Here is a 25,397-nt window from a genome sequence, read left to right as displayed (position 1 = left end):
ATTAGAAGTAAGAGCTCGTGACATATGTAATATGATGAATGTCTAGAACAAAACCTATGGAAGTCAACTATGTAGGGTATAGCTCTTGGAAACCTCATTGAAAGCTCAAGTGATAATTATATAAGTCATCTGGAAAAAGGGTTATCATACAAAAGATAGCATCGGGAGGATAAGGATATGCAAGATCCTCAAAGATTCTCTGATGAGCTCTTCAATGTAAAGATTCACCAATCCTGAGGAAAAGTAAGTGTTTCTTCAAGAATTCATAAAATGATGGTATGATAACATGACAATGAAGTAGATTAAGGGAATGAAATTCCTTCATTGAAAGGAAGCTGTTGCATGAAGTATGGATGGCCCAAAGAAATATGAGGTATGTATGCTCAAATTTAATTGTAGAAGTCATGTCATATGGTTACAGATAACATGGATCATTACTCTTAAGAGCCATGATCAAATAAGGAATCTTCTCCCTCAAAAGGAATGCTTGAATGCATGAGTCACACATCTATTAGATGAAATCAACATAATATGTCCTCATATGGAAGTATGAGATGTTTTGATTACAACTGAGGAACTCTGAAGCTCCTGGGAATGAAATATGTAAAGAAAGGAAGGAAGAGATCATGAAGCTATGCAACTATGGTAAAGGAAATCAACATCCGAAGGACCAAGAAGATTTGACTATGAAATCTCCCAGAAAGATATGAAGACTAATGAAAGTCTGGAAAAAGATGGAGACCCTTGACAATACATATATTTAAGGAGGCGTGTCAACATATATGCAGGATGTTGATTCCTACAAGAAGATGTCATGATGAAAGACCATCACAAGGTAATTATGATTTAAGTATTCATTATTTATAAACTAGTATCTGGATGGGCTTGTGCATGACTACCAAAGGGAAGAACTATGAATGTCTTCCATAACGAACCTTGTAGAAGGATGTAAGAACCTTTCGGAAAAGAAATTCTAATGAAGGTAGTAGAACATGAAGCAATGCCAGATGAAGACTGATGGATCACTTTCCGATGAAATGAATGATGACATGACTGATGGATGAAAGTGATGGATGGTTTGTGCCCTATGAAGAAGTCCCAAAAGATGAAGAATCCACAACAAATAAGAAACTCATGACATCTAAGTAAAGGAGTTCTTCAAGCAACTGGTTGCCCCACCATATGCACCTGAGAAATTGCTTAAAGTCCCTATTTTGAGAGGGAGCCTGGAACGTTTCTTACTTGGAAGAAACTTGAAAATTCTCAAGCCAAGAGGGAGCTTAGGTACATTCCTTGTGTAGTGATGAGTAAATTCCTTTAATGGAATAGATATGTCCTCCATAATTGAGAGGGAAAGATAGACACATCATTTTGGTCTTCCCCTGGGAAGACAAAATGAGAGGATTGGGCATTCATTTGGCATTTGATACTCTTTGAGGATGAAATAGGGCATCCAATGAAAAAGTAGTCATGGAGGACCGATATTCTTTGAGGGCTAGGGAGTCCAAGGTAAGAATAGTCCTCATGGGACATAGCCTTAGTACACAGGTAGGGTATGTTCCAAGAGAGACAATGATGAGAGTGTCTATAAATCATTGGTATCACCAGCATTGAGCTCAGATCTTGTGGAGAGATAGAGTTGTTAGTCAAGGCCTTGCAATGTAACAATGTTGGTTGATATGATGCTAAACAAATGGGTTACCAATCTGATTCTTCTTATGAGAAATTCTTTAGATTGAGAATGATCAAGTACCATCATGAATACATCCATAGTTAAGAGGGAGTGTTGAAAAAGTGTAAGTAGGTTCGGTTTTCATAATGACATGTAATTGTGATTTTATGTAAAGAGATGTAAAGAAGAAAAATAAAATATTGTAATGCTTGCATCATGGGTTTCATGAGCAAGAGATTTTATTTTTGAGTCAAGGCTCCCGTTGAGAACCTTTAGGAATTCTGTCATCTAGTCATAAAAGAATAAAAGAGTGATTGTCATGTAATGAAGTCATGTTACACTTTGTAAAGAGTCACACTTGTAAAGTATTCCTCCAAGACCTTGTCACTAGTCCTCTCTAAGTCGACCTACAACAAATGAGTAACCTAGAAGATGATGTCGACTCTCCTCCTTATGATCATGTCGGCCTAAAGGACATGAGGCAGCATGTATATAGCCACACTCGACTTCACATAGAGGCAAGCAATTCAGTGAAGAGAATAATCAGAAGTGTGAAGAAGAGCTAGAGAAAAGAGTGAAGATCAAGCGAAGGATAGCGAAGGAAGGGATACTTTTGGAAGATCTGATTTGGGCATATATACTCTCCCACGTGCAAAGAAAGGAGGTCCAAAGGCATAGAGAGAAGGTCGAAATTACTGCTGCATTAAGGTGACTTTGTTTGGGTATAGGATCTCGTAGAAGGAAGCCCAGGAGAAGTACTAGAGGTCTCTCCCTTGAAGAGACTAATCAAGGAGCAGAAACTATTCTAGGGTCTCTGAATTGGGAATAACTTAAGAGACCGAGATTCTCTGGGGAAGCCAAGAAGAGAAGTGTAGAAGAATAGAGACCGAGATTCTCTAGAAGAAGTCGAGGAAAGAGTAGAGACCAAGATTCTCTAGAAGAAGCCGAGGAGAGCAGTGCGAGATCTAGAAGAAGCCAAGAAAGGGAAGAGGCAGAGCATTAAGGCTAGTGACAAGGGTCTTGGGAGGACACTAGAGTCAAGGGTCTTTGTCATGGTCTTGGTATTCGTCAATTGAAGATCTATGAGAAGAATTTTTTTGATTGGGTTGTCCTCTCAAAGAGTGAGGGGTTTTGGCCTTGGCTAACAAGACTACATACTATGTCTCTTGTCTTCTATTGTTTATTTGGTAATTGTCTTGATGAAAATAACACATTGATAATATAGTGAAGAGAAGATCATAATACGAGAAATAAAAGCATATCACAAGCAATTATCTAGAAGAAAAAAGGACTACATATTTGAAGCATCTTGAAGTTTCCATATTCTACATCCAAAGGAAGCAAGAAGAAGCATTGCTATCATCATCAAAGAAATCAAAGTGATCTCCTCACATTGAAGCAAATATCACATCTCAACCATGCTTGAAGAAGATCATCATCAAGAAAGCATCAAGTTGAAAATATCAACATCTATGAGCATCTTCACTTGATAAGTAATATTTCATAGTTATGTTTGAATCTACTATCAAAATGACTTCATTCTGCAAGGAAAGCAACAAACCAGATGGGTCATCAAACTTCCTTGCATGGAAGAAGAGGATAGATTTGATCCTCATAGAGAATGAAGTTATTAGACATGTTAAGGGTTCAATCTCCAAACCATCACAAGAGGAAGCTCAAGCACTATCGAAGTATATGAAAGGGGAAATATGGGCTCAAAGAAACTTCATAGAATCAATCAAGGATACCCTCATCCCTTATGCAGCAAAGTTGGAAAAGTTGAGAGGCCAAATTATGCTTTTTATCCTTTTTTAGCTACATCAACCTTTCGGGCATCATTCTAGGCTCGATCCAAAGTGTGGACAAGGGGAGGCGGAGGCTAACTCCTTGTGGACCCAATGTAAAAATGTGGGCCCGGATGGGAAATATGTGGAAAGGGGCTATAATGAGTGGAGGGGAGTGATGTATGTGGTGTTGGGAAGTGCGACCATGCAACCAGAATCGAGGTTTTCTATGTAGTGCCACTCCTAAAACTAATAGCTCGTAAAGGAGATCCCATTGGAGTAGGATACAAGACTAACTATCAAATTGGACAAGAGAACATGAGTACATACCAAGCACATTCTTTCCGTCGAATCCCCCCACCAATCCATGTCCAAATGTGTCCATAATAAGTAAGCAAAATACCCAATTATATAATGAAAAGCCATACCTTCAGATTTGGAAGGCCCACCTTCAAACATACGATCATGACAAAATGGGGGAGGGCACATATTGGTTGGCTCAGGTGGCAGAGATGGTGGCACAACGAGCTATCTGGGTGTAGCAAGGGGTTGCTAGTTGTCAACTGAAGACAATCTAGGAGATTTTTTTCTCCTTTGGGTGTCACCCACTAGTGGTGGGTAACATTGGCTCCAACTGGGACATGATCTCTCAGGAGAGTGCATGCATGTACTCAAAAAGGGAGGTCATGAGAACACCAAAAATCTCATGGGACAGTAGACCTTTTACTTGTTAATTTGGTGTAGCATCGGATGTGCTCTAGCCACGAAAATTGGTGGAGAGGCTAAAGCACAGGAGATCTTCGAGACCTAGAAATGGTTTGGGCAGAATCTAACTGGTTTGGGAGATATTAAAATAATTAATATTTTTAATGGAGTTCCCAAGTCTAAACTTAGGAAAAATAAAATATTAATGTGAATTAATATAAAACTGGGTTAGAATGGTCCAAAAGTCATGCATCGAGCCAAATCTAATCTAGCCGTTGATTACAGATTTAATCTCGGCCGTTGATGGACCAACGAGAAAAGTATAAGAGGAGGCTTGAGGGTCAGTTGGAGAATACACCGAGAGAGATCAAGAACTCGATTTTCTTGGCAAGGTTTGCTAAAGAAATTGAGTGAAGTGATCTGAGTTGCAGCTGAGGGGCAGTGAATACATAGCAGAGAGGCAGAGTTAGTATGAGGAGCATCAGCACAAAAGCCGGGAGTGGTTGACACAGAGCCAATCAGAGGCCACGCAGAGGCTGCCAGAGGCCACGTAGAGGCAACCAGGAGTTGCGCAGAGCCAATGAGGGCCAGCATGTGAGACGCAGAGGCTCCAGAAGCTGACGCAGAGCTCCGAGAGGCTGACGCTGGGCCAGATAGGCTGACGCTGGGCCAAAGAGGCTGACCGAGACCTTAAAGGCAGCGCTGGGAGATTTTCGTGGGATAGATTGGAGCTGGAGAGCTGGATAGGGTGACACAATCCTTATCAGGGCGACGCAGAGCAGCAGAAGTTGTGTTATCTCTGTGGGATCATTCATCCGGTGATTTAGCTGGAATATCTGTCTCTGGCTGAGAGGTACTACTGCGAAGGGCATTCTTTGTTGGGTGAGCCATTTTTGGCACCTTGGTTGTATTCTGAAACTGCATAATAATAAAACCCTCTGAATAGCTGCACTGGTTTTCCTGCATTGGGTTTTTCCGGGGACATTAGTCCAAAAACAATGGTGTCACTTGTGTGCTTGTTTCTTTTAGTTGATGATCTGTATGTGTTGATATTGTACTTGTATTTATTTTCAGTATTTACATGGTAAATAACTTGTTAAGTAACTGAACAAGTAGGAAGAAATAAATCAGATAGTACAGGAAGAATTTTTAACGGTTAGACTTAGAAATTCCAACATGGTATCAGAGCGTGGTTGTAGATCACAGGATAATTGAAGACATCAACTGAACAGAGTAGTTGCAATAGAAACAACTATCCCAAGTGACAGAGGTTGTTCCTAGCAGAAAGCAACAAGGAAGGGGTAACGCAAAGAGCCTGCGTCATCAGTGCAAGCCAAGAGGAGGATTAGCGTTGAGGCAGAGAGGAGCAGACTTGACCTACGTAGCGCTCGATCATATTTCTCAGTCAGGAAGGATTGACGTTGTTTCCAGGAGGTGCAGATTGTGTCGGTGCTAGGATTGCGCAGAGCCTAGAGGCTCTAACCTTCAGATTGCTGGGGCATAGTAGGCTGTGGGTAAGTTGCGGAGTGAAGTTGGTGGGGTACTGTGGTCAAAACAATACCTAATAGGGCAAGACCAAGGAGGAGGGAGTTGCTGCCGAGGATTTCTAGCCAAGAAATTTAGATTAGTGGTGCAGTTGCACAAACAATCGGAGTGGGGCATCTCGACATTGGTAGAGGGGTTTTCAGAAGGGAAATCGAGACTCAGAGGGAGTCAAATCGAGAACTTCCAGACGAGAAGTTGAGAGACTCAGCAGGAGTCGATCAGAGGACTTCTAGGAGGGAAGTAGAGAGACTTGAAAGAGTTGAAAGAGGAGTAGTGAAATGGCAGTGAATGGGCTAATAGATCAGGATAGACTAGATGGAGCTTCAAACTTCGTAGTCTAGAAGGCCAAGATCTTGTCAATTCTAGACAAGTATCACATCAAACACTTCGCCTTGAAAACGGTAGCAATCCCAGTTGACTGGGCTGAAAATGAGAAGTACGAAGAGGTAATGGCTAGGGCTAAGTGCATCATTCTTGACGAGGTTAAGGATCATGTGGTACCACAAATTGCCGAGAAGGGCACGAAAAATGAAATGTGGGATGCCCTGAAGAAGTTGTATCAGCATACTTCCGTGCAGAGGAAGATGCTTCTAGAAAATCAATTGCGGTCATACCAGATGTAGAGGGGCTAGCAGATAGATATCTTCCTCAGGAGATTGACGGAGATCCGGGATCAGCTGACTTTTGTAGGGGCCATGCCGGATGAGGAGATGTTGGTGAGGATTGCACTGAATGCAGTCTCAGAGGATTGGGAGGTATTTGTCCAGAGCTTACTGGGTAGGGCGAGCCTTCCAGATTGGGAGGAACTATGGGCGACTCTTCAGCAAGAAGAGATCAGAAGGCTGACCAAGGCGGGAAGTAGCGGCAAGGGGTCAAAATCAAAAAGGAGGAAGAGGAGGATGCTGCCCTAGCATCTGCAGGAAAGTAGGAGAAACATAAGAAGAAGGACCTCTTTAAGGTCAAGTGCTTCCACTATGGGGAACTAGGTCACTATGCGAGCCAATGTCCAAGGAAGAAGAGCAAGGGAGAGGCTTCTGAGACCAAGGCAACGCTAGCGAGGGCGGAGAAAGAAGTGGAGACAAATGATGACTGTGCCATGAGTGCTCATGCGCCACTTGAGAGGAAGTGGGGAGACATTGAGCTGTAGTTAGACCGACTACAGACAATGAAGTGCAGGATCCTTGAGGTACCCAACCTCTTGGATTATACCTTGCTATGGGAGCTCCGAAGAGAAGTAGCAGGACTGGTGGATGTCGGTAGAGACAGATGCAAATGGAGTGAAAGAAGGTGCTACAATACAGGAGTCCTGGGACAACATTAGGCAATAGTGCGAGATGCATGGAGTTGTTGCAGGCTTGCAGCAATGTAGAGGTCAGTAGAGGGAGCACTTCGCAACGACAAAGGGAGCTTCAACATTGGGGGTGCTTCTAGCCTGAGAGAGATGTCAGAGTTGGGAGGATCAATTACTTAGTTCTCAGTAACTGAGTTGCAGTGTAGCGGTTAGCAGTGGCAGTGCTATGAGCAGCACGATGCAACATGATGAGAGGGGATGCAGTGAAGATGCAACAGTGGCAGTGGCAGGGTCATGGGCAGCAACACAGATTTAGAGGGAACTGCCGTACAGATGCAACAATGGCAGTGGTGGGGCCATGGGTAGCAGTACAGGCTGCATCAGTGCATAGGATGTTGGGTGGGGAGGCCTAGCATCAGCACAGGGACCGATGCTGGATGATTAGGGTGATACTCAATGAGGAGTATTACTAGAGCACAGTCCTCGCTAAGAGGGAGTGTTAATTTGGGGTAGCATCGGATGTGCTCTAGCCACGAAAATTGGTGGAGAGGCTAAAGCACATGAGATCTACAAGACCCAGAAATGGTTTGGGCAGAATCTAACTGGTTTGGGAGATACAAAAATAATTAATATTTTTAATGGAGTTCCTAAGTCTAAACTAAAGAAAAATAAAATATTAATGTGAATTAATATAAAACTGGGTTAGAATGGTAAAGTCATGGATCAAGCCAAATCTAATCTTAGCCGTTGATTAGTGATTTAATCTCGGCTGTTGATGGACCAACGAGAAAAGTATAAGAGGATGCTTGAGGGTCAATTGGAGAATACACCGAGAGAGATCAAGAACTTGATTTTCTGGGGCAGGGTTTGTTGCGGAAATTGAGTGAAGTGATCTGAGTTGCAGCTGAAGGGCAGTGAATACATAATAGAGAGGTAGAGTTAGTACTAAGAGCATCAACACAAAAGCTGGGAGAGGTTGATGCAGAGCTAGCTAGAGGCCACACAGAGGTAGCCAGAGGCTATGCAGAGGTAGCCAGAGGCCATGCAGAGGCAGCCAGGAGCTGTGCAGAGCCAGTGAGGGCCAGCGTGTGAGACGTAGAGTCTCCAGAGGCTGACGTTGGGCCAGAGAGGCTAACACAGACCTTAGAGGCAGCGCTGGGAGATTTCCGCGTGACATATTGGAGCTGGAGAGCTAGATAGGGTGGCGCAGTCCCTATCAGGGTGACGCAAAGTAGCAGAAGCTGTATTGTCGTTGTGGGATCGTTCATCTGATGATTTAGTCGGAATATCTGTCTCCCACTGATAAGTACTACTACTGAGGGCATTCTCTGTTGGGTGAGCTATTTCTGGCACCCTGGTTGTATTTTGAAATTGCATAATAATAAAACCCTCTGAATAGCTGCAACGGTTTTCCTGCATTGGGTTTTTCCGAGGACACTAGCCCAAAAACAATGGTGTCACTTGTGTGCTTGTTTCTTTTAGTTGATGATTTGTATGTGTTGAGATTGTACTTGTATTTATTTTCAGTATTTACATGGTAAATAACTTGTTAAGTAACTGAACAAGTAGGAAGAAATAAATTAGGTAGTATAGGAAGAATTTCTAATGGTTAGACTTAGAAATTCCAACATTACTTGCACATCAAAGACCAAGCATAAGGGGCAACATGTTTTATGGCGTCTTATGATCGCTGTGTTGTCGCACAAATTGTCTAAACAGCACGACAACGCTCAGAGCGAGGGCTGTCACCCTGATCCTCGATCTCTCCATTTAAGCCGTCTTCCGAGGCTAAGGGGGGTAGACCCTATGGGATAAAGGAAGACCAACTGTGGACCAGTTGGGTTGGGAGACACAGCTAGGCAATACCAATACTTGATTGCTTTTAGGAATTAATGTATCGGTGCCTTACGGAGTTGATGATTAAATGATTATTTATTAAATGTTGTAGAAATATGAACCTTGTAAAACAGTCATTTATCATCGAATATCCCAAGTGATACAAGCTATTCAATAAATTCAACGCTTTAATAATGATCCAACAATTAAATTTCTAAAGATTGAATGCTTTAAACAACCATACAATTTAAATGCTAACCAATTACCACTTTCATATAGCTAACTTTAGATAAACATTTAAGCACATTTAACTTTAGAGAAGTGGAACATAAATACAACAAAAGACACCAAAAATGAATTTTTAATTTTTAGTTAAGCTTTTCAAAATTTGTAATTTTTATACTTTTATAAAATTTTAAGTCTAAAAATAAAACAAAACTAAAATCTAATCTAAACTTAAATCTAAATTAAGAATAACCTAAAGACTAACCCTTTTTAACTTTTTTATTTTTAAAATTTTAAAAATTAAAAAAATCAGAACAGAAGAACTGAAATCTAAATAAAGCTAAAATCTATTCTAAACTAAAAAAATGAGAAGGAACCTTTTTATTTTTTTAAACCATTTATGAATTTTTATATTTTTTATGACTTTTGATTTATTAAAAAATAAAACAAAGCTAAACTTGAACTAACAGTTAAACTAAAAAAATGAAAATCGATTTTTTATTTTCAAATTTTTTGATATTAAAATTTAAACAAAAGTAAATCTAAATTAAAACTAAAACTTAAGACTAAAAAGTTAAGCTAAAATAAAAAATAAAAGAACTAATCCCTGATCTATAAAAAAAAATGAAAACCGAATTTCTTTTTATTTTCAAATATTTTTATTTTTATATGATTTTTGATTTACTTTAAAATTAAAATAAAACTAAACTTAAAAAAAAAAAAAAAACTGATTATCAAAACTAAAGCCTAACCAAAAAAAAAAAAACAAATAGATACATTCAACGCATATAATAGATACAACCCTAAGCTAAACTAAAAAAAGAAAATCGAACTAGTGTAAATGAAAGTCAAAATATCATATTTGTCTTTGTAGGACAACGGCTGCGTGAAGAGCATGAATAGCAGCAGATTGAAGGTTAGGGCATCACGCAGGAGGACGAGACGACATGGATGGAAGAGGAAGGTAGCTCGATGGCTTTTTGGCAGAACGCTGGGTATAGATGCTGACAAGAAGATTTCGATGGGAGCTGTGGGGAAAGGCTGCGGGTGAAGGAGAGTTTGATGTGCAAGCTGGACAGCGAAATGGAGTAGCGATGAAAGGAAATGGAGTAGCGTGGAGATGGCTAAGGGTAGAGGGTGGAAATTCGACGACAGCAGAAGGGAAAATCGAGCAAAGGCAGAGGGAAGAAATGCGATGAGGGTTTAGGCAGTGATTTTGCAGGTTTGCTGAAGCCGCAGAGGGGTGGTGGTTTTCACGCAGGTGAGGAGAAAGGAATGCGTGCAGTGGATAAGAGACTGTGTGGATCTGAGCAGGAAAATATGTGGTTTGGATTTGATGACTGCGTAAGGGCTGGCAGTACGCAGATGAGAGCCACGGTTTAGTGTTGAAAAAGGTAGCATCGTGAGGAGTTTTACCCAGCCTGCTTAAAAAATTTTTGAAATTTTTCTTGCAATAAAAATGAAGCCCCAAGCAGCAGAGAAACTTAAACCGGAGGTAACAGACCCGTAATCCAGAAACTTAGTCAAAATTTTAAACTTTTCCTGCTCCAGATTTCCTGATGGAAACCCTGAAAAATTTTCAAAATCTGTACCTGCAACCTGCAATGGGAAAAACAGAACACCCAAAAATAATATATGGAAGGATTAAACCTAAAAAGAAACCCAATAACCAACTAAAGAATTACAATATTTACAGATTAACAACTCTGAGCAGCCAGATTTATCAATAATCCACAGAAATATTTTCAAAATTTTAAATTTAATGTGAGGTGCTTTAGAAAATCCTTCATGCATTCATAAAAAAAATTCAAATGATATGCTCGAGATCAAAAATTGGCTGGGCTCTTTCAGAAAACGCAATCCGAGAGTTGGCTGGTTTAGCCGAAAACTTCCCCTAACGCTCTGTAAACTCAAAATTAAGGATATCCTGCACAACTTAGATCTACCATTAACATAAAGGGAGAAAACAAAAGTGAAATTCAGATCAAATGGAGATACCTGCCATTATATTTTAGAAATTAAACTATCATTCAAACCCCAGAAATCAGACAAGATACCTGTGCCTAAATCAATCTTCATCAAGCTATCATCAATGGCTGAAAATAAAATTATGCAGAAAAATAAAACATCTTACAACATTTTCAGAAGAGTAACACCAGCAAGATTTTCAACTCCAAAGTCTTTCTTTATTGCACCAAAAATGACTACAAGAGAGCTTTCTTAGCACATGACTCTAAGATCCAATCTGATCTCAAATGACCCCTGACACTCTATTTAAAGGAAAATTTCCCAACGGCTAGTTCGAGTGATCCATGTCAAAATGATCTCGACCGTCGACGAGGATCAAAATCCCTTTTAATATCATTCGTCGAAATTTTAAATGCATTTTAATATATTAAAAAATTAAAACTTTGCATTTATTTTATCAAAACTTTGACTTATTATTATTTTATTTTATTTTTCAATTTTTTATTTATTTTTTAATTTATTTTTTAAGATTTTATTTTATTTTATATTTTTTGTTATTTATATATATATATTTATATTTTTTATTTTTGGATCCTCGAACATAGCCTTTTGAAAAATCACCTAGGACATAGGAATTAGGATTTATGAGCAGATAAAACATTTTCTAACCCTCAAGTCATTTTATATCATGACTTTTACAACTTTACATCTCAAGGGGGAAAACCCATTTGACATAGACCCTCATGGACCACCCAGTTCTGCGACACAAATATAATCTAGCAGATCAAGCAATTTGTGGTAACCTAACCAAATAGTTAGAATTATTTCCAAATTACTTTTACATTGACTCAAAGCACACTAGGATTCCCTTAAGATTCTAATGACAAAATCCATTCCGACTTTGGGGTTTGGCTGAAGGAAAACTATGCCGATCATGGATCGGTGAGACAAAAAACCTTCCAGAACGTAGATTATCACTAGAAAATTAGGTTTGCCTAGGCAATTTACATACATGACTCAGATCTGCTAAGATCATTTACAATTTACACATGCAGATTGGGTTTACAACATAACATGATCGAGCTAATGATGACAATTGAATGGCATGAACACGTCGATCAAGCGCTATCCCTTTTGCGAAAAAGGGGGTGTACTGCTATGGGTAGTTGACACGTAGTGGTCAACACGTTGATGCTTATGTTAGGCCATAAAAATCAATAAGAAATAAAATTTCAAAATTCTGATGCAATTCTAATTTAAATGCAACTACTCTAGTATGATAAAAGAATATGATATTAGTTCTAATGCGAAAATCAACATGCATTGCGTCCTACTCTAACAGGCATATAATACAATGCCAAGTATCAAGGAAAGGGGTGATACGACTTAATTGGGCCGGTTGTGGCTAAAGTTCGTCGTTAAGTGTAGAAATGTAATGGTAATCTTCACCGACCTTCCCATGAATCTTGATGGGAATAGGGTTTTTGTCAACCAACACAATATCGCAAATTTTGAATTCCTTTTTAGGCCTCCATTTCTTGCATTGTTTTTGATTTGGCCTTATTAGGATGTGGACCTCCCGAGAGGGAAGGATTGGGGATGGTTTCTCAGCCTCAAGGATCTTATAATACGAAATCGAGTCCAGTTTTACGACATGAGTCAGATGTAAAGGTTCTCTATAGAGAATGAAGGGGGTTCCATCGGATTGCGGAATGGTAACATAAGATAGTCCATTTGAAGTTGATCACCCACGGTAGCCCCCCATTTTTGAGACAACAACGTGCCCATACATCAACTGTGTCTATGACCACAATATCCATGAGCAATGATATGTTCAGATTCATAGCTAATGACAGCTTGAGATCTTTTATAAGGCTTTCTAATTGAACAAGCTTGGAGTTGAAACCATATACACTCTTATACCTCCGGGTGATGCTAAGATTTAGTTTCTTCATGACTTTTAATGGCATGATATTTGCGGAAACCCCTGAATCCAACATATAATTATGTAAGAGGAGGTCATTAATAGCTAAGGTGAGTAGAAATGGCTCATGGCGCGGGTTAGTATTAAAGAGGTGTATGTTTTGCAATGTGATTGCAATGTCCTCTTCTTCAAACCTAAAGCTTTCTTGGCTTGCCATTGTTGGCGTGGGAGTTTTGCTAGTTCTTTTAAGGGAACTTGCATGGTCGTCTTTCCTATAGTAGTGCCTACATTGACTTCAAGCTCAACCTCCTTACCTTTAGCTTTAAGCTTGGGTTCTTCTTTTGGAGGATCCTTTCGGGATTTGTTCTTCTTGGGAGGATCCTTCTTTAAAGGTTCCTTAGGAGGTGGTTCTTTTAGAGGAGACTACTTAGGAGGAGATTCTTTCTTGTTATGTTCCTCAGAGTTTGTCAGGGTGTCTTTATTGTTCTTTCGTGAATATTGGACCCCTTTAAACCTCCCACTATCGTCAGCATTGAGGATTGGCTCATCGTTTTCTTCTTTGAGGGTTACTTAACTAATCTAAGGATGATTGTATGTGCCACCCATCATGATGTTGAAGGCCCAAGATTCCACAATGTTTGCTTGCTCATCACCTTCCTCATCTTCACTTTCTTCTTCATCACTTTGTTCATTCTCAAAAGATGATTTTGGTTCCACAACATTAGTTGGGGCTAAAGTGTTAGGAACTTGGGATGAGCTTTGGTTTCCTTCATCATTATTTTTTCTAGGAAAAGGTTTGTTCATGGGAATAATGTTTGACTTTTGATCCTTTTCAAGGGCAGTGAAGTTATTCATGTAACGCCTACCCCTCGGGTTCATTTCCTTTGATAGCTTGTCAATCTTCTTAAGGACCACAACAAGGGTTTCCTCAGTTTGGTCCTTAGAATTACTCTTCTTAGCTTCCACCTTAGCTTTAGGATGCTCAAACATCTCCATTTTGGAAATGTTCAAGTTTTGTTCAACTTCTATAACAATTTCTTTGGCCTCAACAAGACTCTTAGGTTTCTTATCTTTTAATGCATATGCTAGATGACCACACACATCCTTAGTGAATTTGTCAATGATGATTGCATCAGGAGATCTAAGGTTATCAGGGATGTCTCTAACTACTTTGTTAAAATTTTGGATGAATTATTTGATGTCTTCTCATCCCTTACTTATGTGGTAAAACTTTTCTATGTTGAAGGACCCTTGGGCATTAGATGCCCATCTCCTCATAAAGGCATCCTCAAATTGGTCAAGGTCACCTATACTACCCGGAGGGAGGCTAAGATACCATTCCTTAACTTGTCCCTCAAAAGATAAGGCAAATAACATCATGATTATGTCATCATCTTCAATTCCCCGAGGGGAAATCATCCAATAGAAATCATCGACATGAGCACTTTTGGTGGCGTCCCCTTTGAAGTTGGGCAACCATTCATGATACTTCTTAGGCAAAGGTTTAGGGTTGTCACTCAATTGCAAAGGTCCAAAGACACTAGCAAGGTGCCTCTTGCTTCCTGGGAGCTTGGGTTGGTTTTGATTTTGGCTGGTGTTGGAAGTAGTTGCCATCTCGAGAGTTGAATTACCAACATCTTTAAATTCAGGGAGAGGGTTTATTCTAATAGGTGATGGAGTTCTTTCTCCACTTCTTGCAACAACCCTAGTTATAGGAGGAATTTTGTCTTCTTCAAGTAAACTAGGGGATTGGACAATGAATGGAGTCGTTAGAGGAATGTTTGTAATGCGAGAGGAATGTTTGTAATGTCATCAATGAATCAATTCCTCAATGATTCACAAGGGAGGTAGACCTACTTCCTCCCTGACAACAATGCCACAAAAGTTACTGCTCAATTTAGCAGGAGTCCTAGGAGGGGATCCAAAGGGACTACTACTAGATCAAGTGGCAACAATGGAACAAGGACCCACTATCACCTCAGTCGATGCCCCCTGCTCTTACGAATATTCAACGATGGGAGGAGTGTCGGTATAAGGAGATCACAAGAAAGGATAAGTTAATGATAGGGTGTATAGTGATCTCTAAAGCCCATTCACAAGGGAGACTCAAATGATAGGGCTTGCATGCTTTAGAAGCAAGATGAGGGGCTCTCTAGGAAAGGCTTAAAGGAGTCTTAGACCTAGGGATTAGAGATATTTCCTAAATGAAAGATGCCCTAGACTTGAGATTATTTTAGAAACAGGGTTTCAAAGTGGCCATGTAAGATAAGGAATGATAGAGATATGGGACCACAAAGAAGACCAAGGGTACCCAAACAAGACCTAGGGTTTAGTGCGTAATCTTCAATCAAGAATCTAGGTCAAGAAAGGGTAAAGAAGGGATCAATAATAGATGAAATTCCTTCGAATTTTTAAGCACAATAGATCCCTTAGAAGGACCTAAATGCAAACAATTTTGGAGCTAGGGTTGGTGTTATTCACAAACCGACTGTGGGATTTGCTTCAAACTTGGAGGACCAATGGAGGACACCCCAATGCAGTTCCTTGCCAACTCGCTCTACAAACTAATGGCTCAAATGGAATTCGGTTGACGCCCTGGCTAGGCCGTCTAGGGTTAGGGCACAAATTTTAGGAAAGGAGGAAAATTTTAAGGTGATCACGAAGGACTTGAGACCAGTGCCTAGCCAATTGTGGAGAATGGAGTCAAAGTGAATTTGATTTTGATATTTTTGCTCTAGCAAGGAGTCCTTTTGTAACTTCTCTAGCCCTAGAGAGTCAACAACTAGGTCACAAAGGAGTTTATATTTTGATATGCAAATTTAATGGTGTTTCAAGGTCAAAGTTTCAGAACCCACCCCTAGGAACATTCACTTCTTATTGCCATGTTGAGAAACATATGCAACGAGCAAAGATCACAAGTGTTTCATAAATTCACATCAATATTAGGTCACAAGTAAAATCAAGACATAGTGTTCGATACATTAATGATTAGACATCAAGCATCAAAAATTTCGCATGAAATAGCACTTACATGACAAAAGAAGTATATCCATCCATTAGACTTGCAAAAACGAATCTCTATGACAAGATAACAATTTTCTAAACATCAAAATGCATCAAATAATCTCCAATTCGTCCAACAATAGCAGTTCTGAGTTCTAGTCTCCAAAGAGATACAAATCCAAGTGATGATGAGAGATCAAATGATCCTCTCTTACATTTATATGATCCTCAAAGAGATTCAAATGGCTAAATTAGGCTCAATGATTCCCTTAACAATAAAATAATGTGTAAATAACAATACTTTGGTGACAAGCACACCAAATAACTCCACAATAAGAATAATTAGCCTCTCAAGAGGGCTGAAGTGATAGATAAGCAGCTAGAAGGGCCGTTGGAAGGCCAATTGAAGTCTCTTATGTGCCAAATCAAAGAGGAGGGCTCCAACAATAGTGACAAAGAGGGCTTCTTCTGAGGCAGCAAAAATAGGTCTGTTCACTTCTAGTTGCCAGAAGTTTTACAGGTTAGGAGGGTCGATAAAAAAACTGTTTATCCATGCTTCAATTAGCTATCTCTCCATATTGGATATTGTTCTGCACAGGGAATCCCACTGCATCCTGTTCCTGCTGCCTACTAGAGTCATGACCAAAACTGTCTTCATAACACAGCTCATAAACATCCAAATGTGTGTCAAAAATGCTGCCATGATTGGGCTTTTAAATCTCCCTGTAGGGTACCTGTGAAAAGATCAGGCTTAAACTCCCACTCCCCATGATGATCATCATCAAAATCTCGTGCTCCAGCGTGACATAGTATGTATGCTCTGCCTCTATTCTGTTCGAAACATAAATCCAGATCCATGTGTATATCAGGGCTGCCATTGCATGGTTTTTTTGGCTTCTGTTGGGCAGTAAATAACTTACTGCAGAGGTTGAATATTATACACAGTAGCTCTTATTAAGGTCTGGTTTTTACAAGCAAGCTGTTAAAAGGTCAGGTTTATGTTTTGTAATGCCTGTCAGGCTGTTATGAAGGTCAGACTTCCATTGTAATGCTAACATTTATGCTGTAGACCAACAAACTTATATTTGGTGCCATGTTTTTTTGGCATATGCCTCTTGAATCAATTGAGTAGGGCCATATGGGTTTACAGTGGTATAGTTGGGTGTTCAGTATCATATTCAGTTGTAGAGTTCAATTCGCAAAAGCAGAGTTTATAGTTTTAAAGGTCAGTACAAAGGTAGTCTTCATTACCCAAGCAATGTGTTGAAGTGGAATTTATGGTTGGGCTTTCATGACCTTTTGTCTGGTTGGTCCCGCAGAGCCTCTTGCCTGTTTGGTGCTAGGGAGTGATTGCAAGTCTGCTTGATCCTGTTTTGGGTCCAGACATCTGTGTGGTGCTGGTGTGGGTGTAATTATTTTCTTCTGTTTGGTTCTTGGAAGCAGACAGACAATTTGTTGTTGCCAGCAGGTGCTAAAGTGTCTAATCCAGAAATTGAGCCAAATCATTGCTTTGGTTCTTTTCACAAGGGAATCATTGGTCTGGCTGATACCATAAGCAATATGTATCGATTTTGAATAGCTGTTTGAGCAGCACTGTGGTTCTCTGTGGCCACTGCAAGCTACGTCAGTTATGTGCTCCACTTGTTACTTGTTATTTAGTTTGGGTAGACAGATCAAACAGGGGTGTCATTGGTTGGATGGAAAGTGTCCCCAGGTGGAGTTGTGTCTGACTCAATGCCCTATTGTCACTTCTATTTCTAGACTATGTATTTATACCCATTTTAATACTATGTCAGTTTTTACATGCTGATATAAATACATGTTTAATATTTGGTCTTGAGACATTTATTTCTTTCACATATTTTAAATTTTAAATATTTAGTGTGTTTGGGGTAGACTTTAATATGGGGTAACAAGACTGCTTCAAGGTTCCAATTAAACTGGTCATCATCACTCTGGTAAAACTATCTACCTGGACAACTCCCGAAGATTATCCCTTTTGTATTCTTATGCAAATTGGCAAGGTCATGATTATGATATTATTTTTGTCTATTTTTTACGGTTTCAGTAAAAAACTGTGTGATATACTGCAGTGTGTGTAATCAAATGGAAAAACTATGCATTAAAGCTATTAACTTGTATGTTTACTTACACATTCATCGGAAACTTCATGTTATTTATAGCTAGATGTTTTTATGGCATATATATAAATTTCAAAATTACTTTTTCAATCATAACTAGTGTTAGAAAATCAGAAAGGCAGAAAGTAATTGTTTATCTTGATAATTACTTGTGATATTCTCATGTTCTTGTTAACTTTATTGTATTCTTCTTTTATCTTAGTTCATCAAGCAATTACCAAAACCATAACACGAAGATCAAAGACACTAGATATAGGCGGACAGCGAGGGAAAAACCCCTTTCTAGGGGAAAACCCATTCAACAACTCTTCCTTCAATAGTTTCACAAAATAATCAAAGACTCTTTGACCTAGACATAGACTTCCTCCAATCACCAAGTCAGACCTTCCAGCAACAACTTCGACCTTGTAACAACAACGTCGACCTGACAACAACAACAGCAGCGGCAACTGAACTTCGACCTAGATGGAGCACTTCGATCTTGAAGCAACACTTCCACCTTGGAGCACTTCGACCTAGAAGAAACACTTCGATCTAGAAGCAACACTTCGACCTTGGAGCAACACTTTGGCTTAGAAGCGACAATAAAACATCGACCTCTCCAGCAGCAGAACTTCGACCTACTTGCAACAACACTTCAACCTTAGTAGTAGCCCAGTAACTTCGTATGAGTGAGAGAGAGATAGCCCAAAACTTTGATCTTGTCCTTCACTTGCAATTCTTCTTCTTTCTTGGAATTTTGCACTTTTCTGCTGCCTCTTCTTGGATATCGAACTTGTGTGAGAGATGTTCCAAATGAATCGAACTGCACTTCTATATATACACTTTTTTGGAGTTCGAATTACCCCTTTGTAGGTCGACTTGATCAGGTTAGGGCCGACTTGGTGTGGAGGTGACAAATGACTTCTTTGACTCAATAATAAATCTTTTTACATGATTCAAAAGCCCAAGAAGGGCCTCTTTAAATGGACAATGACTCTAATGACTTAGTATAAATCCTAGAAGTCCTTCAATGGGGACTTTGACCTAAAACATAAGGACCTAAGCATGAAACCCATGCTTTAATAAGTAATAATAATAAAAATAAAAAAATGTTTTTCTTTTTTTTGATAAATACATTTCATGAAGACTGAACCTAGTTACATTTTTCAACACTCCCTCTAACTAAGGAGGTATTCATACATACATATACAAGTACATGGAAGATCTCGAAACACATGAACCATGAAGAGTTTAGGCACTCTCGGTGCCACAAACTAGATTCCTGGCCAGGTTAATCTATCTGGGTGGGACTAAGAGGGACTAAAGCTTTCAGCTAGTTTAGGTACCATCAGGCTTACTTGCCAACCATCAACCCAGGGATTTAGGTTCATAACCAAGGTCAGATCTTCAAGACCAACACCACCCTCCCTCTTCAGGATCAGGACATCAAACATACATAGGCCGACCAGATGTCCTCCTAGGCAATGTGTATTACACACAAAGCCTCAACATTTCCGATTATTCAAATTGGTAACAAATCTCTCCTAATCAAACAGATCGGTAACCTCAAGCATGCTTCCAAAACTTTGAGAGATTTACCTGAACTATCACACCCCAATCAGTAACAAACTTTCAAATACACATAAGTAAACACAAACCTTCGCGGTCTTCAAACATCTTGATGCTGCTTCACAATTTATTACGGTAGGACTTAGAGGTTTCAACCATACAACTTCCTTTCCTACTACACATGCATCAACATATTCTACAATCGGATCTTGCTTTCCTTCTCTCAGCAACACCTCAAAATGCATTCTCCAATTTCTTCTTTAAGGTATTTATCATAACTATAATATGCCCCACTTCTCGACTTGGGAGATTTCTTTTATCCAGGCTCCCTCTTAACTTAGGGAGATCTCCTTCTTTTCCATGGCATCAGAGAATCTTTCATGGCTTCATCCCTTCTTATCAAAGTCATCTTTCTTCATCATGCTTACCAATCAAATCAATGTTACTTACGAATAGCTTCAACAGATTGAATATTATGTGCTTGCACAACTCAAATAGCAAGTACAACCAAATACATATATAGGAGCATGAAGTTAACTATATTAAAATCATACAATAATGGAAGCATTAGACTTTAGACATCAAATGCCTAAACTTATTTAGGTTCATAATCAACAAGAGACTATACTTCTATACTTCAACTTCTTGCTCGGATTTTTGGTTACAAGCCCTAGATCACATCAGTAACTCAATCAAGATACCAGTTTTATTATATCTAGGGCCTCAATATTTCCTTGAGACTCTTATGACATATTGCAAACCCTTGAAGCAATAAGTGCAATCTATCTAACAACTTCAGAATTCTATTAGGATTTAATGCAAACCCTACATTCCATCAATGAGACACTAAGCCTTAGATATCAAGAACCAATCACAACACAATCTAAGGTTTCAATAATATGACCAACCTTTTGTAAACTCTAGATTTTATAATCACATTTTAATACCATCATATCTGAGAATATCAAACTTCAACTAGGGCTTAGTTATAGACGGACAAACGCACACCTAGGGCTTCACTCCTAGGACATCATCTTAGCTAAAATAAGGGTCTTGCTTATAAACCCTACCAAACCCTAAATACATGACACAACAAACCCTAAATTTTCAAAAGCTCTAAAGGTCTAGGATTTCAACACATGGTCATGATCATCAACCCTAATGGACTAGGGTTTCTATAGCAATACTAAAACTCCAGATATGACATTACCATAAAAAACCCAAAACATCAAAAGAATATTATATTCTAGATTTCATTAGTAACCCTAAGTAGACTAAGGTTTTCACATTAGCATCGACATACCCTTAGTTTAGGGTTCATAGAGAACCTTTTAGGGTTCCACAAAATGATAAATGATTTTAATGAGGGTAGATTTAATCTAATGATTAATCACCCAAATAAGAATCTTTATGTTTCAAAGGTCCTAGACACAACGATGTTAGTAATGTAAAACAAATTTATTAAAAGGAATGAATATACCTTTATCATGAAGAGAATAAAGCTTATGGTCTAAGACACAACTTTGAGTTGTTTTATTGACAAACTTTGTAGGACATCGATTCCAATAGAACTTATATCATGCTTTGTCTTGTGAGGTCTTCTCCATAACCCTTGAGCATTCAACAAGCCTTTCCTAAGGAAATATGAAAAGAAATGTCATTAGCATCTAATACAAAGGCACCTAGATAAGAGAGGGAAACCAAATATAAAAGGATAATGCAAGGAGTAAGATACTTACCTTTGGTAAAACGTTGAGGGCTCCCTCTTAATCCAATCTTGAGAGATACCTATAACTTTGTCGAAACAATTCAAAAAATGTTCTACCAAAGGAAGTTAGACCTATGAGTACTAGAAATTAAAGCATAAAAGAAAACAATTCAAAACTTAGAGTAGAAGGATATGTAAGGGATAAAGTACTTAAGAGTCCCTAGTAAATAGGTTTGTGACTTCGGATCCTTCCATCTTGTTCTTCTTTAGTGAGCCTTCTTTGGCAACATTTGATTGATCCCTGCTTCTCCTTTTATTTGTAGGATTGTCAGGACAATTATTTTTGTAGTGACCCATCTTGTGGCAATGGTAACATTATATCTTGGATAGGTCTATTTTCCTTCTTTGCCCTTTAGACTTCTTAAAGGGTCCTTTGTTCTTGTGATGAGCGGAATAGGCATTTGAAATCTTTTCTTCTTCTTTGTTGCTTACTTATAAAATTCTGACTTCTTCTTGGCTACATGCATTCCATAATTGTTCGAATGTTGGAGTTACTAGCCAACTGTTTATCCCTGCTGCAAAGGAACTCCAAGAAGATGGTAACCCTAGAAGAGCAGTAATTACAAGCTCCTTTTCAGGTACAATCTCATCTATAGCTTGGAGATCATCTCTAATTCTAGCTATCCTTGCAAAGAAGGAAGCCACAGTGTCATCCTTTGTCATTTTCATAGTCTTTAGTTCATTCTTAAGACTTGCAATTTTACGAAGGTTCTTGATTGTGAACAATTTTGATAAGGACTCATACATCTCTTGCGCTGAATCTATGTTGGATATATATGAGATGAAATTATCCTTTATTCCGTCCACCATTAGGGTCATGGCCAATATTTCTATTTCTCTAAACTTAGCCTTTTCTGCATCACTTGCTTCATATGTAGGCTTCTTCACTTTTCCTTTGACTAGATCCAAGACTTTGTTCTTCTCGAGGATGAGATCTATCCTTTTCTTCCTTGCCCCATAATTTGATGCCTCTTCTAATTTATTTTCACCCTTCAATGAATTAGACATGGTTCTTGAAGATAGTAGGCTTGACTCCTTATATGTTCCTTTCTCTTGATGACCCTTATTCAAACTTCTTAAAACTCCTTATTCTCCTTTCAATAAATCTTCAGGTGCCTTTTTCCTTCTTCTTCACCTTAGCTCTGATACCATGTTAGAAAATCAGAAAGGTAGAAAGATTTACTTTATCTTGATAATTACTTGTGATATTCTTATGTTCTTGTTAACTTTCTTGTTTTCTTCTTTTATCTTAGTCCATCAAGCAATTACCAAAACCATAACACGAAGATCAAAGACACTAGATGTAGGCAGATAGCCAAGGAAAAACCCCTATCTATGGGTAAACCCACTCAACAACTCTTCCTTCAATAGTTTCACAAGATAATCCAAGACTCTTTGACCTAGACACAAACTTCCTCCAGTCACCAAGTTAGCCCTTCCCTTCTTCTGCAGACGATAACCTTCCAACAACAACTTCAACCTAGAACTTTGACCTTGCAGCAACAACTTCGACCTGGCAGTAGCAACTGAACTTTGACCTAGATGCAACACTTCGATCTTGAAGCAACACTTTGACCTTGGAGCACTTCGACCTAGAAGCAACACTTCGACCTTGGAGCATCGCTTCGACCTTGGAGCAGCGCTTCGACCTAGAAGCAACAACAAAAATTCGACCTCCCTAGTAGCAAAACTTCAACCTAGTTGCAGCAACAATGGCCCAGTAATTTCATGTGAGTGAGAGAGAGATAGCCCAAAAATTCGATCTTGTCCTTCTCTTGCAATTCTTCTTCTTTCTTAGAATTTCACACTTTTCTGCTGCCTCTTCTTCGATATCGAACTTGTGTGAGAGATGTTCCAAATGAATCAAACTGCACTTCTATATATACCCTTTTCTGGAGTTTGAATTACCCATTTGCAAACTGACTTGATCAGGTTAGGGCCGACTTGGTGTGGAGGTGACAAATGACTTAAGTGACTCAATAATAAATCTTTTTACATGATTCAAAAGCCCAAGAAGGGTCTCTTTAAATGGACAATGACTCTAATTTGAACGACCCATCTTTAATTTCACATATTATGTGCCTTGTATATAAACAAAAAAAAAAAAAAAATAATAATAATACTAAAATATAATAATAAAGGAATAAAAATGATAATTATAAAATAGAATAAAGATTTAGTATGGTATCAATAATTAATTAATTAATCTAAAGTTTTAAAGTTATATTAAAGCAAACATAAATAAACTTTATATATTAGAAAAGAATATATATATAAATAAAACAAAGTATATATATATAAAGTACATATCAATATAATCAAGTAGTATAAAGTATGTCATATAACCTAATAGTGTTAATATGTATACGATGATCAAATGTTATAATACCTTCAACCTTATAAATATAAACCATCGCATAAAAGAACAAAACATTAAGCAAGGCAGAAACGACTGTACGGGAGGATGACTCACAGCTGGAGGGAGCTGTCACCGCGAGAGTAAGCGGTGGAGTCGGTGTACAGGGCAGCCACCGCTTAGCCCTGACTATAAAATCACCGAGAAATGGCTGAGAAGGGGGGGAAAAATTGAGCAGTGAAACCAGAGGAGGAGGAATTGAGCAGTGAGAGAGATTTGCTACTGGAAGAGCTTTAGTCCGTCTGAGGTCCTGGGCACGGGGGACAGTGGGCTTCTGTGAGAAGCTTGCTGGATTGAGTAGCCAGCTTCTACTCAATCAGGCGGGGCGGAATTGGTCCCCCTGCGTAATTGGAGCTCAACATCAACAACATCGTCAACTGCACCGGATCAGCTAGCAGTTCAGGTAAGTGCAAAAATTGAGTTTTTAAGCTTCCTGTTTTCCAGTTATGAGCATTTACATGTTTCCTGTTTTCCAATTTATGGGCATTACACTAATGACTTAGTATAAATCGTAGAAGTCCTCAATGGGGACTTTGACCTGAAACATGATGACCCAAGCATGAAACCCATGCTTTAATAAGTCATAATAATAAAAATAAAAAATAGTTTTCTTTCTTTTGATAAATACATTTCATGAAGACCAAACCTAGTTACATTTTTCAACAACTAGCAGGCAACTCACTATGCATTATGGCTATTAAACATATATGTTAACTCACGCAGGCATCAGATACTTCATCTTATTTATAGCCAGATGTTTTTATGGCCCATATATAAAGTTCAAAATTGCTTTTTTCTATCATAACTATTTGCAACTCCTCCTCCTTACCACATACACCATAAAATGCATTAGATAGAACTTGTAAATCATACTGGGAGACCCCCATTTTTTATAAATGTGCTTCTTTGGCATTTTGTAGCAATTGATTCGTAGAATGTCATTGCTAATGTGAATATAGCCATTCTGAAAATTAAAAATGATACATCACACTCTAGATTGAATATATCATTTGATGATTCTAATATTATTTATACTGTATTTTTACATGTATAATGCTTATATTGCTACAAATACTAAGATTTTTGTTTCTAGAGCTAGCATACTGATATATTTAAACTTCAATTTTAGATAAACGGAAATCCTTGTGTCACTAAAAATACCAACTTTTTGACTTCTAGAGCTAGCGTAATTCAGCCAGTACATTTTTTAAGTGGGAATAATAGTGAATGCTAGATGTATCAATCTTGGTGACTACCGTGTTATTTTTCCTTCTTACAGTAACGCAATAAGTGTAGCAGCTGAGAGTTGGTTGGTATTTATGGACCGGCTTTTAACACCCAAAGTTACAAATGTGGAAGAATGTGAAGGGTTGAAGCAAAAGATGCAGAAGCTGACAAATATCCACTATGAAGCTTTGGATGCCCCAAAGACAGGAAGAAAGGTTAGTCGATACAATACTTTGAACCTTTTTTCATAAAGAGAGCACCATAGTTATGAGAACCAGTTGGTTTGTTTTGCACCAGTCTGTTTGGAGTGTTTTGATCTAAAATCCTTCTTAACTGGTTTT

General features: G+C 38.7%; 1 protein-coding gene across 9 annotated transcripts in view; it reads left to right on the top strand.

Moving 5' to 3' along the window:
• The window catches only part of LOC149261610 (putative RNA-dependent RNA polymerase 5), a 489,457-nt gene that overhangs the window by 325,823 nt on the left and 138,237 nt on the right, over nucleotides 1-25,397 (top strand). For all 9 annotated transcript variants that reach the window (XR_016258459.1, XR_016258462.1, XR_016258461.1 and 6 more), the window contains one exon: nucleotides 25,109-25,271. Coding sequence is in view for 6 of the 9 variants with exons in the window: in XM_089422462.1 (XP_089278588.1) it covers nucleotides 25,109-25,271 (163 nt within the window). In the remaining 3 variants the exon portion in view is untranslated. The remainder of the gene's footprint in view (nucleotides 1-25,108; nucleotides 25,272-25,397) is intronic.

The sequence above is a fragment of the Pinus tabuliformis genome, chromosome 6 (genome assembly GCF_031772625.1).
Source record: "Pinus tabuliformis cultivar Carrire ecotype Pingquan chromosome 6, CPIR1, whole genome shotgun sequence".
Lineage (NCBI taxonomy): Eukaryota > Viridiplantae > Streptophyta > Pinopsida > Pinales > Pinaceae > Pinus > Pinus tabuliformis.
The sequence above is the reverse complement of the archived record's forward strand: the minus strand, read 5'-3'. Positions and strand labels throughout refer to the sequence as shown.